General features: G+C 40.7%; 1 protein-coding gene across 7 annotated transcripts in view; it reads left to right on the plus strand.

The window, feature by feature from the left end:
- Window positions 1-16,594, plus strand: part of ADGRL4 (adhesion G protein-coupled receptor L4) — a 189,161-nt gene that overhangs the window by 86,499 nt on the left and 86,068 nt on the right. For 2 of the 7 annotated variants that reach the window (XM_084636588.1, XM_084636589.1), the window contains exon 3: window positions 6,903-7,052. The exons of 2 other annotated variants lie outside the window; for them this stretch is intronic. In XM_084636588.1, coding sequence (XP_084492714.1) covers window positions 6,953-7,052 — 100 coding nt within the window. In that variant the 5' untranslated portion in view covers window positions 6,903-6,952. Of the gene's footprint in view, window positions 1-3,611; window positions 3,940-6,902; window positions 7,053-16,594 lie in introns of those variants that run through there. 3 more of the 7 variants (XM_084636587.1, XM_084636591.1, XM_084636590.1) reach the window with 3 other exon arrangements.

Consider the following 16,594-nt stretch of genomic DNA (forward strand, 5'->3'; position numbering starts at 1 on the left):
GTGTCTGTCTACATTTTTATATGATCTGCAAAACCACAGCTAGACTGCCTGTAGTCATTCACCTGTTGGCATCCTAGGTCTGTTGCAAGGTTCTTTTTGAAGGGTATTGGACACCCTAATCTTCTTCATTTACGTGATTTCTAATTTTTTCTGATGTTGTAGGTGGTCTTTGGAATAAAACAATTGCTCTGTTTTTATCTGTTATGCAAGCTGACTAAGACAAAGCCCTAGGAAGTAAGAATTACTCCCATTCATCATCAATGGGGTGTTAGCTTTATAACATTGTCTGCATAATCAGCATCTTAATTACCTTTCAAAAATATTGTAGGTAAATAAACTTTATAATGCAAAGGCTGGCACATATCCAATGATCTCTAAGAGGAGACTGATGTCTTCCCATCAAACACACAGCTATTTATTTCAGAACTTTATAGTTTGACACAGGATACTTCAATCTCTGTGATTACAGTAATCAAAAGTCAGAATTTAAAATTTAGGTACCCTCATCTGTACATATACATATGCTCATGCCTAACTAAGACCCTGATCCTGAATACACAAATGGGACTATTCCCCATGTGTAAAGTTAATCATATGCATAAATCTTTGTAGGACTGGAGCCTTATTCTTTAAAATATTCAGTAAAACCTGCTAATCGGGTATATGCAAATATACATCTCTGGTAAAAAAGACTAGCAAGCTATAGCTATGCCTATAGCTCGTTTAGTGGGACAATGAGTTAACTATCAAGTCTGTGCTTTGCTGGAGGCTGCTTTATTTACAGGTATCATGAACGTGCTGCAGGTAAGTTTGTTAACATTTGCAAGAAGAGAGCGTACATGCCACATCACAATGGGCAATCCAGCCTGAGTAAACTGCGCTGTCCCAGGAGCAGGGCAAGAACCAGAGTCACATTGAGCCTTATATGGATTATAAAAACGAAGGTATATGTTTTCTTTTCCATGATGTCATGAATCATTTGTTTGTTTCTTTATTTGTAGGAAAGTGGAAGAGATTTTTCAGCACTGACACGCCATGTCACCTTCTCACATGTCATTTATTTGAATGTCCTTTTCAAATGCACAGGGATGTGTGTGTATGTATGTGTACACACACCCCTGCCCCTCTCTGTCTATAGACATGATCATGCATATATTGATTTAATATTTTTATTACATCTCACTATGACAGTGAAGGTTTTGAAATATCAACTGTGTCCACATATCTATTCTGGGGACACCATCATAGGGCCTAATCACATCAGCCACAATATCAGAGGCTCGTTCACCTGCACATCTACCAATGTGATATATGCCATCATGTGCCAGCAATGCCCCTCTGCCATGTACATCGGTCAAACTGGAAAGTCTCTACGTAAAAGAATAAATGGGCACAAATCAGACGTCAAGAATTATAACATTCAAAAACCAGTCGGAGAACGCTTCCGTCTCTTTGGTCACTCGATTACAGACCTAAAAGTGGCAATTCTTCAACAAAAAAACTTCAAAAACAGACCCCAGTGAGAGACTGCTGAATTGGAATTAATTTGCAAACTGGATACAAATAACTTAGGCTTGAATAGGGACTGGGAGTGGATGGGTCATTACACAAAGTAAAACTATTTCTCCATGTTTATTTCCCCCCTCCATTCCCCGCTGTTCCTCAGACGTTCTTGTCAACTGCTGGAAATGACCCAACTTGATTATCACTACAAAAGGTCCCCCTCCCCCCGCTCTCCTGCTAGTAATAGCTCACCTTACCTGATCACTCTCCTTACAGTGTGTATGGTAACACCCATTGTTTCATGTTCTCTGTGTATATAAATCTCCCCACTGTATTTTCCACTGAATGCATCCGATGAAGTGAGCTGTAGCCCATGAAAGCTTATGCTCAAATAAATTGGTTAGACTCTAAGGTGCCACAAGTACTCCTTTTCTTTTTGCGGACACAGACTAACACGGCTGCTACTCTGAAATCTGTATTATCATGTGTTTCACCTACTTTTCTTTTGTTATGTGACAATCTACTCTTTATCCCCATATACTGGTAGACACTATCCGTAAATCCAGCTGGTTTAATCTCCAAAATGTCTCTGAAATCTTCCCTTTCCTTTTCATTCCCACCACAGAAATCCTTCCATCATCCTTGATTATTGCAATCTTATTCTCTTCAGAATCCAATTGACACATCATGCAATTTTTTCCAGTACTCTGTTGCAAAAATAATGCACACCTCCCAGTATTAAGATCACATTCATACATTCCTAAATCTCTGGCTCCCTATTGCCTACTCAATCTGATCTGAGTTCCTCATATCATTTTCAGTTCCCTCACAACCTACACCTTCTGTTCTGCTTTTAGCATCTATCTCCCTTATGCTCTCTGCACATCCAAAGCCATTCATCAGAAGTTACCATTCCAACCTATGGTCTAACCTTCTTTGATTCTAATCTCTATGCCTGGGTCCAAAGTAGTGTGATCAGATAGAAAGTGTGCAAAATTGGGACAGGGGGTGAGGGGAAATAGGGGCCTATACAAGAAAAAGTCCTGAATATCGGGACCATCCCTATAAAATCGGGACATCTGGCCACCCTAGTCCAAGGAAGCTCAGCAATACTGTCTGAGCTGGGATGATGACAGTATCCTAGCCTGCCTGGGACATTTCCTGCCTTTTTAAACTAGAGGCCAGAGACAAAAGACCAGTGACCGTTTCAATACAAGATACCATGAATTTCCAGGGAGAAAAAGGGTGTCTTTTGTATAATGATCTTCCTAGTCTGAATAATCCATCCTTCCTTGTGTGCTTGGGCCTTGATTCAGCAAAGGATTTAAGCACATGTTTAATTTTAAGCACATGCTTAAATCCTGTTGATTCACATGCTTTGCTAACTAGGGATGGGATTATGACAATCATTAGCAGTAAACAAGTGTCTAAGTGCTTTGCTGAATCAACCTTTTTGAATACGCCTTACTGCATAACTTTCAGCTTCAGTCACATAAATCCTTAGAAATGCTGGCTCCTTCTACTCCTGACATTCCCAGCCCTGTGTTTGTCTTCCTGCCTCCTTCCTCCCTGTCTCCATGTCTTTGTTTTCCTCACAAAGCAGAGTTCAGTGGATTTCCTGTACTTTTTCTCAGGCTGTTACCCTTAAAGTGACAAAGCCTGGCAGAAATCAGGACTTTCCTCAAAATGAGGAAAGCAGTAGGGACAAGAGCAACTACAGTAGGGGTCTTCTCTCAGAGATTCTGACAGGGACTAGCCAGGGGAAGCATGCAGCAGCTTCTGAGTTGCTTACCAACCCCTTGCATTCCTCAGTCTGTCTGTTCCTCCCATCCTCTGTGATTTGTCCACTATTCCCCTGCTCCAATCTGCGCCACCACCCCTCCCTCTCTACACTCTGCAACTGCTACCCTCCCAGTCCCTTGTCTGCTCCACCCCCACTCCACTATCTAATCTGCCTCCACCCTCCCTGCCACTGATCTGTCCCTCATCTGTCTTGCCACCCACCACCCCCACCATCTATTCCACCACCATAACAATCTGCTTTTCCATCCCTCCACTGCCCTCTAAGCCCCTCAAACTACTCCTCTAGCCTACTCACCCCCTGATCTACTCCATTCCATACCCCTGCCGGCTTATTCCCCTATGCTCTCTCATCTGCTCCTTATCTTCCCCTGCAGATCTGTTCCTCTCCTTTTCTACCCTGCCTCTCCAGCTCCTGAGTCACTAAAGAGTTTTTTTGTGGGGGGAAATGAGGCTCAGGGTAAAGGGCAGGGTAGGGCCAGCAGCTTCACTGGGGTTTCACGTTCCTAATGGGCGTGTACAGGCACTTCGCACATGCTCATACATTCTAAGGCAGGGCAGGTTCTTCTGTTACACAGGGGCTCAACGCCAAGCACTGCATAGCAGTACCCCCAATGAAACTACTCCCTCTCCTAGGTAGGTGATTTTCCTTCCCAAATAAGTGAGGGGCAGGTGGAAGAAGGTGGCGGGGGGTGGAAAGATGAAACTGGGGGACAACTTTGCAGGGGCTAGGCAAAGGACAGAATCAGTGGCAGCTGAGGGGAAAACTCATGGGTAACAATGATTAAAACGTTCCTCAGAACTCTGGTTAGTGCTGCTGCTGCATTTGACTATCCCATCGCATCAGGGTAACCCCAACATCTCAAAGTCATCGGTATTCGCTCTCTGAATCCCTCAAATGCTTGCATTTATTTCATTCTGTAATCTGCTCTGTAAAGCCAAAGCTATTGATTTGTCTTGGTGAGGGATGTTCTTGGACTTCACTTCTCCTCTAGCTTTTTTGCTTCTGATATCTGAAAGATACTCTGAACAGTAAAAATAAATGAACGAGAAGATGAAATTTGGGAGGAAATGAATTGATTTGGTTTGTATATAGTTTTTAAACAAATATGTAATTTTTAATATTTTGAGTTTTTCATGACATTTTTATTTGTCCAGTAAAGCAACTTTTCAGTGAACTTTTCAGGGGCAGTGAAAGCTGTAATTGTAACACTAGACTAGCAAGTATCCAGCATGATATTTTGGTAGAGAGAAGCAGAATTGCAGGGGAAGGGAGTACCAAGAAGGGACTTTATGTTTTGTAACTTTCCTTGTGTCTTTTCTCATGGTTTATAAAGTACAAAGTCAGAAGTGTTTTTCCCCTCCAGTGTTAGCTGCCTGGTTTTCTTAATGATTTATATTTATGTCAGTGGGCATGTATAATTTTTTGTGAACTGTTAGTTTCCTCAAAGTCAGCAGTTCCTCTGTCTTTCTTTGTGTTGAAAACTATACACATGTATACAATGGGAAAGCAGCTTCTTAATTCAGGAATCATTTAGTGAGAGAACGTAGAAGGTAGCACTTTTGGAACACAGACATGATATTTAAAAAGACTTCCTTTAAAATAATTTGGAGGGTTTTTTAAAATGATAATGCTACAAATGTTGTTCCATGGGAATTAAATCTTCTCTCAGATTGTGACTATGTTCTGTGTTAACTAGATATGGGTAGACGTGGTTTAAAAATTGATCGGGGGAACTCTCACTGGTATTTTTCACCTGGTTATTGTTGAGTAGTTTGGATTACACTCCATGCATAATTCTGGATACAAAGGCAAGTATCTGCCTCTTCAATGGGAAGGAGTAGAAAGCTTTGAAAACCTTTCAAAGGTTTTTCCCACTCCACTATGTACGTTTTATGTTGATCATCATTTTAAGCTTGTTGAACACAGGTTCCAATACTCCAAAGGCTTAAATGTGTACTGAATTTTGACTATGTAAGAAGTCTCATTGAGTACGTTTTTACAGGACTGGAGCTTCAATCCTTTGTACCACTTCAGTGATACCATACTCTTTAATGTTTACATAAAAACTAAGAATGGCCATATTGGGTTGGACCAATGCTCTATCTAGTCCCATGTCCTGTCTTCTGACAGTAGCTTGTACAAAGTGCTTCAGAGGGAGTGAACAGAACAGGACAATTTATTGAGTGATACATCCCCTGTTTTCCAGTTCCAGCTTCTGGTAGTCGGAGGTTTAGGAACATCCAGAGCATGGGATTGTGTCCCTGACCATCTTGGATAATAGCCATTGATGGACCTATCCTCCCTGAAATTAATTAATTCTTTTTTGAACCCAGTTATACTAATTTTGGCCTTCACAACATCCCCTGGCAATGAGTTCCACAGGTTGACTGTGCATTGAGAGAAGAAGTAGTTCCTTATGTTTGTTTTATACCTGCTGCCTATTAATTTCATTGAGTGATCCCTGGTTTTTGTGTTATATGAAGGGGTAAATAACACTTCCTTATTTACTTTCTTCATGACACTCATGATTTTATAGAACTCTATCATATGCCCCCTAAATCATATCTTTTCTATGCTGAACAGGTCCTACTCTTTTTAATCTCTCCTTTTACAGGAGCTGTTCAGGACCCTAATCATTTTTTTTTTTTTGCCTTCTCTGTACCTTTTCCATTTCTAATATATCTTTTTTGAGATGGGGCAACCAGAACTGCACATAGTATTCCAGGTGTGGGCATAGCATGGATTTATATAGTGGCATTATGATTTTTTCTGCTTTATGATCTATCCCTTTCCTAATGGTTCCTATCATTGTTAGCTTTTTTGACTGCTGCTGCACATTGAGCAGATGTTTTCAGAAAACTATCCACGATGACTCCAAGACCACTTTCTTGAATGGGAACTGCTAATTTAGACCCCATCATTTTATATGTATAGTTGGGATTATGTTTTCCAATGTGCATCCCTTTGCATTTATCAACATTGAATGTCATCTGCTATTTTATTACCCGGTCACCCAGTTTTGTACCATCCCTTTGTAATTCCTCACAGTCAGCTTTGAACTTAGATATCTTCAGTAATTTGTATCATCTTCAAACTTGGGCACCTCACTGTTTACCTTGTTTTCCAGATCGTTTATGAATTTGTTGAACAGCACTAGTCCCAGTATAGATCTTTGGGGACCTCTCTCCAATGTGAAAGCTGACCATTTATTCCTACCCTTTTGTTTCCTATCTTTTAACCAGTTACTCATCCATAAGAGGACCTTCCCTCTTATCCCATTATTGCCCATTTTGCTAAAGAGCCTTTGGTGAGGGACCTTATCAAAGGCTTTCTGAAAATCCAGGTACACTATATCCACTGGATTACCCTTGTCCACATGTTTGGATTTAGAATTCTCTCTAAGAATTCTAATAGATTGGTGAGACATGATTTCCCTTTATAAAAGCTGTGCTGGCTCTTCCCTAACATATTGTGTTCGTCTACGTGTCTGGTTGCTGGAACGCCCCCAGTTGGCTTGGTATGTCCTGCCCATATCTGATTTTAGAATTCAGTATGCATTTTAGAAACAAACAAACATGGTTTACATTTGTTTCAGTGTTTGTGTCCAGTCTGCTGGACTATGGCTACACTTCTCCGAACTGCAGCATGACGTGCCATAAAGATGCGGAGTGTGAAGTTAAGGGTGGAGTGCAAGGCTGCTATTGCTCCCCAGGATTCACAGGAAATGGCATACATTTCTGTCACGGTAAACATATTTTACCTACGTACATTGCTACAGGGCATGAAAAATATACCCAGTACCTATTGAGGACTAAATTTATAACCAGAATAATACTTATGCTGACATGCTACCAAGGCTAAAAAACTGAAGTGCTATCCCTGGTCATTTAAAGTAATAGTGGGTACTGTATTTTATTGCAACTTGTCAATCAACTTTCTATCTAATATTCTAATATAATTTACCATATTACATCTCTCTTGTTTTATTAGACCTGCTTTCCCTGTTGCACTTCGTTCCACTTTGTCTTTTCTTTCCTATGATAGATAATTATATATTTTCCCCAAGTTACTGTCAGCTATTTGTTCTTATTTCCTCCTCTTCCCCCACCCCTCTGGAAAGATTACAAGAATAGAAGTACACAATTTATGGGAAAGAATAGTTATATAGATCATCTACATTGATTGGTTTCAGAGTAGCCGCCATGTTAGTCTGTATCCACAAAAAGAAAAGGAGGACTTGTGGCACCTTAGAGACTAACAAATTTATTTGAGCATAAGCATGCGATGAAGTGAGCTGTAGCTCACGAAAGCTTATGCTCAAATAAATTTGTTAGTCTCTAAGGTGCCACAAGTTCTACATTGATTGTCTGCCTTTTTCCACTGTTGCCCACCTCAGTGCTACCAACCAACTCTCATAATATCTGATGTTTTTCCTAAAGCCCCAGATCCTGGAGCCCTGTGACTAAGTGAGAGTCTCAACTTTAATAAAAAAAAAACTTTCTGTGGAGAAAAGCTTGAAAAAGTGAACCCTAAAGACTAGTAAAACAGAAGACAAATAAAAGGAGTCCTAAATACATTATGTCAAACTAATCTCATGGATTTTAAGAGGATGACATGACTTTGGAGGGGCCTGACTCAGTATTTTTGAAGCTTGGATAGGCAATACTGCCACTTCCATACTCCTTCACACCAATTCTCTTGCACATAAGGCTTTTCAACTTTTCTAGACACCTAATATTAATAACTGATAAGCCAATGTTCCCCCTTTCACCCCAGCTGCTGGAAAGGGAAGTAAGCTGGGATTCCTAACAGGAATCTGTCCCTGGGGGACTCCATCTTTCATAGGTATCTGATAGGTATCTGATTACTTTGAAGCTTCCCTCATCTCCGGTCATATCCCTCTGGCTGCTGGAAGGGCTAAGGAATTTCTCTTTCTCTCTGTTCCCCTCTCCCATCCCAATCTCTACTCTCAGCATTCTGGGCTTCTGGAACATATGCGGAGAGAAAGGGAGGTCCTGCTACTCTATCCATCTCTCTGCTTCCAGGCTGATGTAAGTGAGGTCTCTATACTCTTCCTCTCCCCCAGCCTTCATTTGTGAGTTGCCCTTTGCAGTGAATAGCTGTAGGGTCTGCCTCTGCTGCTCCAGCTGCTTGTCAGGCTATGCCCAGCTGCAGCACTGTGACCTGGTTCTTGTCAGTTTTCACTGCTGCTCACTACGTCTTTAACAGCAGTCATGAACTGTAACCGGACCCTGGTCAGAGCTTCCCCTAGTGCACCTTGGCAAAGCTCTGAGCAGAAACAAAGGCACGGAGCTAGCTGTGAGAAAAATAAAGAAAACATCTCTGCACTTGGGAGCCCTTGATTCAGGTTTATAAACCTAAAGGCTAGAAATTTACTTTCTTTTTATGAAAGCATAGGACTTGAAGGTGCTTGCCTGGGAAAGCTGCCTTCCCTGCATGTGTCTAGGGAATGTTTAAGTGTAAATATACCTGATCAATTAATGAAAAACTGTAGTGACAAAAAACCCAGGTCACCTGAATCCCAGTCCAATGATCTATCCACTAGACCAGTTAATCGAATTGATTGCAATGTTGAATACGTTTGCAGAATCAAAATCTCTATTTGTGAATAATTATTCAATGAAAAAAATCCAAGAATTTCAATTAATATTATTTGCAACTCACATTTCCTTCTACCCCATTATCATGTCACTAGGATATTTTTTCAGTGAGGAGCAATTACGAGTCAGCAATTAAATTCACAGCAAAGATCACTATCTCCTCTTTCACTATCCTTCCTCCCCAAGGTCTGAGATATTTTTAATGTTTATATTTTGTTTATTTTAACACCCCCCCCAAAGACTTAGAGACACTTATTGGTTACCATTTACACCAGTTTAAGACAAAAGTATCAGTCATTCTCAAAGCCTCAGGCTTGATTAGCTGTATAGAGTTATGCTAAGTGTCAGGAAGCTCAATCCTTCAAACCAAATTCCTAAAAGTGTTCAAGCAAGGCAGCTTCCAGGCCCATTCATGGTGCATCACGGTGAAATCAAGACTGTTAGGGTGTGTCTACACAGCAAAGAAAATCCTGGGACTGGCCCGTGCCAGCCGTCTCAGGCTTGTGGGCCTCGGGTTGCAGGGCTGCTTCATTCCTATGGACACTTTCAGTCTCTGGCTGGAGCCTGAGCTCTGGGATCCTCCCATTACGTGGTCCTACAGCCCGGGCTCCAGCCCAAGCCTGGAAGTCTACCCAGCTATGAAACAGCCCCACAGCCTGAGCCCTGTGAGCCCGAGTCGGTTGGCATGGACCAGCGTGGGTTTTTCTTTGCTCTGTAGACATCCCCTTAGAGGCCTCAGTTAGGTGAGACCAACAGTTTCTATAACAAACTACCTCTAAAATCACCAAAGTCACTTACCCTCCAGCTTAATAGCGCAGTTCATATGTGGGATGTTCTTTCTGAAAGAGAGGCTGTGTTATGCAGAACATTGTCAACACTGTATGTATTCGTCTAATAGCATAAACAGGTTCAATTTAATTGGATAGCTCTAAAAAGGATTAAAAATGTAGTCAGGCTACACCCCATCGTAATTAGCTTAAAGCTAAAAAAAGTAGAGCAAAGCTGCAGTTGTTTAATGATATATTAGATCTTGTTGTTCTAGACAGAGCATGCAGCACAGCAAGCTACACATGTCTCTTCAATTAATAATTTTAGGCTTTTATGATGATAATTCAGTCACCTTCAAAGAAGACCATCAATCATGCATTAACATAAGCATTTTTTTCTAAATAGTGCATATAATGTCATTATGTAAGAATTTTTGTTATTTAGAAAGGTTGTAACAGTCATAATTACTGTCATTAACATGAATAATGTTGCACTGCGTAAGCCTATCTTCTACTCTGTATTGCATCTTTTCGCTGATAACCAACCAAACCACAGTAGCTCTTTCTTTTGAAAAAGAAGTTCAAGCTCCATTTTTGTCTTCATGATATGATTTTCTCTCTGTAAAATGCTTTTAACATCAAAACACACCCGTTGTCAGTTTAATTCCAAGTCAGTTTATATAAAACTGTCCCTCTTTATTTAAAGGGACACTTTCAATTATTTCTAAGTGGTTTTAATTTGTCTCTTTACACTCAGTTGCTTGTAACACCTTTTAAGTACTTGTAAAAATTATTTCCGTGCCAAGTCTGTCTTTTCAATGTGATGCACTTAGACATTTCCCTCTGAGTTTATTGTGGAGCACAAGGCAATATAGTCCTGTTACTTATTTCCCAGCACTATCATTGATCAATCATGAATCACTGATGTCAGCATACCTTAGGGAATGGGGTTTGTTAGTTAACTTGTCCTCTCTTTGCCAGCTGGCTAAGTGACTGCAGAGCACACAAAATTATTGGACTCACTGTGTCTAGATAGAGATACACATATATATATGAATTTAATTTCCTGGTGTCAAAATCATGGATTTTAAAATAATTATCCTTTTAGAACCGTGTGGATTTTTTCCCACCAGACTTCAGGCGTTTTCAATTAGGTCATGTTTTGGACCTTCAGGAAGCATGCTTTCATCCAATCCTGCAAACAGTTACTTCCGTGCCTAGTCCCATTGTCTTCAGTGGGAATATGTGTAGGAGTGAGCATAGCTATGGGAATGACTGTTTGCAGGAACTGGCATCTTTTATGTATTAGCATTATAATTTACCCCGTGATAAATTCTGTCTGCATATAATCCTCCAGAAAGCTACAGATGAGTCACTTTTTCAAACTTTACACTTCCTTGCTGCAAAATAACCTTACATTTCTCTTATTTCTTGTAAAAGATCTATGTCCCTAACTCTCTATTTATAATATGACACAGAGAGAATGACCTTACAGAATGCAACCATTTGCCTTCTAGGGCTCGGTTTGGAGGCATATATAATAGTGGGAGTATATTTTGAATATATTGCATCTGGTTGTATATTTGAATATAATGCATGTGGCCTGCATATTTCCTGACATCTGTAATTGAACTTGCACAGCTAACAAGGTAAAGCATGAAGCTAGCATTATGGTGAAAATATAACCAAATAGGACTGATTTATCAGAGAATTAACTTCCTTTCATGCAAGATTTCTGTGGATTTTGCACAAATAAATAGAATATATCTACCACTTTCATAAATCCTTTTCTTTATATAAAAAGGGTGACCTTTTTCTTTTGTACACAAAACATCCTTACAAGCTACAGAGAACTGAACTGGCCATGTAAATTACATGTTGCTTGTAATCCTGACTTCCTCCATTCCAAAAAACTTTCAGACTTTTGGAGAAAAGCAGAGTGTGGAAGTGAAGCTTAAGTGAAGTCAATCTTTTATTTCTGAAACAGAGAAAAATGGCCTGGCACCATTTAAGCTTTCTCAAGCAACTCTATCATTTCAACACTGGCTGCCTCTTGCATGCTGACTGCCAATTTGCGGCTTTGTTGGCACACTGCAGAAAATTAAAGTAAACAGTGTGATCACCGTGTTTACTTTAACTTTCTAAAATATGGCAGGAAAATGAAGCAGTGCTGTTTGTTCCAAGCGTGCAGGCAGGAAAAATAGGAACACAATATCCCTCCAGATTTCCTTTTAAATGTCCATTGACAATTAGCCTTCTAAAAGATGAATCAATCTTATTTGTAAAGTAGATGCAGTTTTTTCAGACATAGCGGGAAGGAAATGATGCCATCAAGACAACTTTAAACTTTAGTAGGACACAGGGCTCTGAAAAGCTGTCGTGTCTCTCTGTTCAATATGCAATAGAGTAATATTTATCAGTTTCCTAGAATCACAGTGTAAAGTAAAATTTTATACCAAAATACAGAAGCCCTGTTTGATTGTTGGTAATTTACCTAAATTCAGCTAAATCAAATTGAAAGCCTACTGGAAATCCAAATGTATATATATTATTAATGTGTCTCATTTTATTGAGAGGCACGGTGTTGGCTTTATGGCTTTAGCCAACTCTGAAGATGATCTTTCCTGCAAGATACCAGGTATTACCCTAATGTGATGTTGTCATATTCTACCATCCAGCCTTCATGGCAGTCACTGAATTCATTTTGATTCATCAGTGTCCCTATGGTCATTAAATGGTATAGGTGTATGGGTTCCAGAGAGATTTTTCCTTATAAAGTAACATGACCCTATAAAACCACTGTCTCTAGTCATTTTTATTCTATAAAAAGATGGTCTTTAGCAGCAAACAGTCTAGTCTAAATGCTGGCCCAGCAAAGGATAAATTTTGTTGTTAGCAGCAGATACACATCAAATATCACAAAGCTTTTACTTCTATGTTTACCAAAAAACCCAAAACCACTGACATAAAAGATCCAGTCCACCCACTTCTAAATCCATCTCACTGGTATCAGTAACCAGAAACCATAAAGGCCAAATTACAGCAGCTTTAGCATAGTGCAGAGGAGTTGGGAGATGATATGCGTTAGTTAGACACATGTTATCAGGCTCAATACATGGTTAATGGGGCAAAATTCTTTTGCCTGTGTTATGCAGAAGATCAGATTAGATCATCTAATGGTCTCTTCTGGCCTTGAAATCTATTAAACCCTTTTGCTCCATCATCCCTCAATGCAGGATACAGGCCATGTGGTTGATCATGTCCTAGTAGTGCAAAGATAGGAGGCACCATTGCTGACATCCATGCATGCAACTCAGAGTAGTCTACACTTCCTGTGCACTGGCCAGAGGCTGTGGGTCTGTGAAGAAGGAAATTGTACAAATATAATAGGGGCTATCACTGAGTGTACTCACCCTGGGTTCCCAGAAGCATTGTGTGTACTCCTGACCTCTGTAAGCTCATGTACTATCTGTAGGCCACCATTTGGGTACTACACCTCCTCATCATTGTCACAGCAGCTCAGGCTTTCTTAGCTATAAATAAGATGAAAGTGAAATAAAGTCCCAAGCCTACAAACTATTCCTCACAAGAATAGTTATGCTGAGGTCAATGGGCAAGAACTGCTCACTTGACTAGGAGTTTGCAGTATTAAGTCCTCAGTCCGTTGTTCATGAAGATCTGAAGTAATGAAAAGCTTGGTACCGACACATTGTACTCAAACCCTAGCTTCTATTGAAAGCAATTTAATTTTTTTCTTTACATTAATATTGGCTGACTTTGACATTCATATTATTAGGTAGGGTCCTCCTGGGAGACTGATCATCATTCAGGGAGAAGGGGCTAGCTGAGTGAAGTGTGTGCATAGTCTTGTGAATAAGGTGCCTGACTTTGGTATATGGTATAGCACACAGATATGAGTTCAAGTTTTCTTTGTGCTTCTATTAAAATTCTGTACTTTATGTAGTAAATAATGTAAGGGATCTTCTGAAATTTGCTGACCTAGGAAAGTCAATCCTTCTTGCAGATCAGGAGGCTGGAAAGGCTGACCTGAAGCACAGTTCTGCAACATGGAGTTGTGAAAGAGTCCCAAGGGGTTATGAGCACTTTAACTCCTGTGTCCAGTCCTCTCCTCCACATGGACTAACAGCTTCATTAGCAAACTTGAGGCATACTGAGCGTGTGTAATGCTGACAGACCCTGGTCGTCAGCGGGTGGGGTCGGACCCGGGACCTCTGGAGCTTAGTGCATGAGCCAAAAGCCAACTGGAGCTTAGCTAAGACTGTAGAGCAGACTCATTAATCTCTCTCTCTAAGTGGTCTCGGTGCCACTAGATGGGACAGAACACCACACCTAGGAGGTGTGTGGGTTACATACTTCCCTTAGCTGAGGAAGCGCATCCCAAGCTTCAGAGACTTCCCAGTTGAAATCCCAGAAGAGCCGCCACTTGTAACACCAACAGATCCCGGTCGTCGGTGGGCAGGATCAAATCAGGGACCTCTGGAGCTTAGTGCATGAGCCTCTACTGCATGAGCTAAAAGCCAACTGACTCTTCGCTAAGGCTGTAGAGCAGACTCATTAATCTCTCTCTCTAAGTGGTCTCGGTGCCACTAGATGGGACAGAACAACACACCCAAGAGGTGTGTGGGTTACACATGCTCAGAGCATTCTCAAAGCATGCCAGGACGGCTGGGCCAAGCCTATTTCTGCCTCCCGGAAAAAGGGCAGTTGTAGGCATGGTGCTGATTTAGGCAGCCACAACTTCTTCTGAAGAGTTTCTGTACATGAGCTGTCACCAAGGCTTCTGTTTTATTGGCTCCTCTCTAAAGAAAATATGTGATTCTGGATGAGCAATATAAAATCTGAAGAAGAAAATCCAGGATAGAAAAAAAATATATTTGTTGAAATGTTTTGTGCCTCTGATCTTGGGCATGTTATTTTTTCATTTTCCTAGCTGTGACATGGGAATAATCATACTTCCTTTCCCAAGGTGAGGGAGGCTTACTTTATTAATAATTGTAACATGACATTCTTTGATGGACAATGCTATATTTACCTGTCTAAAAGGCCAACACTTTAAAAGACAAATTATTTAGTTGTGTCTTATTTAAAGTGATGCTGTCAGGGCTGAGTATGACCTTTTGCATAAAACTTGATTTTTTCAAATGTATGTATTTATTTGCATTTCTGCCTAAACAAAAAACAAAAACAAAAATAAAAAACACTGCACTCATTTTATCAGCTCTCCCAAGCAGCCAACCCAATCTTAACATCCTAGGTGGCTGACTGGAGACATCAGAAGAAAATCCAAGATATGCTGTGTTCATTGTGGATTTGGATATGCATGTGGTGTGAGCCAGCCCACTACAGTGTACCTCCACATCTTTGCTCTTCTTGGGCGCCAACAGGATGAGGTAACTAAGGATTCATATTATTTTTTATCTGTGCTATCTGTCAAGAACAGAGCTAGCAGGGAAGCAAAGGGACATTGGAATGCAAAACCCTTGTGTGGGATCCCAACAAAGATGCCGGCCTGGATCTTAAAATTTTGTTCAGTGTATGTCATCCAACTCATTGGATGAGGTTTTTTTAAAATATGATTATGGTTCATTATTTTAGGATAAGACACATGTCTGCAAGGATCCAGATGATAGATTAGCTGAAAAAGAACCAAGTGCATATATCTGTCCTCATACCAAATGGCAGAGGGGTACAGTGGATAGGACATGGAGTCAGTTACTGGACATGGTTCTGTTCTTCGCTCTGCCACTGACTTGCAGGTTGACCTCTGACAAATCACTTCACCATTCTGTGCCTCAGTTCTCCCACATGGAAAATGAGGATAATATTACTGGGATGCTCCGCTGAGGAGACCCAGAACTGTCAGCCACTGTGTTATCCCGCTGTCTCAGCGGGAGTGAGCTTTGCTGGAGATTAGACTGTGTCAGCTCCCTGCCACAGTGGCCCATCTGCTTTACCAGCATAGTCCTCAAGACTCTGTCAGTCAAACCTTGCCTTCGTGGCAATGATCAGTGAAGCCAGGTCCCCAGAGACATCTCTCCGCAGTGTCCAGTCCCCTCTCACTAGACACTCAGAAATTATTAAGTTCACTACCTCCAAAGAGCAGAGTGTACACCAGCTTGTTAACTTAGCTGAGAACTCGCACTGTAATTCAATATAATGGCACTGAGATAGTTTATGGTCAAACTAAGAATAAGTTTATTAACAAAGAACAGAGATCTCAATTATATGAAGCAAGAGGAAAAAGAGACAGTCATGGTTACAAACAAAACAAAACATGTTTTATAGAGACTAAAACTTAATTTTAGCAAGTTACAATCTTTTTGTCTAAAGCAGTTTTCTTACTTACATTAATTTACCAGCAGCCCTAGCCCTCCTGGCCGGGAGGTCCAGCTTTCACAGGCTCAGAGGATGCTGTTCCCCATGTTCCCTAAGTGATGGATTCCTAAAACGTCTTCTTCCTCTTCTGATATTACCCAAAGTCCATTGTGTCTGACTCAAGGGCTAGCAGGGCTTCCTGGGATGCAGATTCTGTCCCCTGGCATGATTGTTAAACTGTCTTATCCCTGCTTGTTAGCTTGATGAGGTTGTTTACCTTGTGTGTAAATGTACTTTAATTGTCCTCTGCCTGTTATCAGGCTGGTCAGAAAGGGGAAACCATATTCCTTTGTCTAGGGTAGGCTTAATGTATGCACTGCTGCTCAACCACATTTGAAGAACATATTTCTCAGCACACCTCTATAACTCCCTGTATGTAACCCATACATACATCACTCAGTGATTTTCAGGACCAGCATGTCACCAGTTTACGTATGATTGCTTACAAGACATCTTTTTGATACGTATTATGACAACAGGGGACAGTGTCACACCTGATATGA

Source organism: Lepidochelys olivacea (genome assembly GCF_965140295.1).
Source record: "Lepidochelys olivacea isolate rLepOli2 genome assembly, chromosome: 8".
In the NCBI taxonomy this organism is placed as follows: domain Eukaryota; kingdom Metazoa; phylum Chordata; order Testudines; family Cheloniidae; genus Lepidochelys; species Lepidochelys olivacea.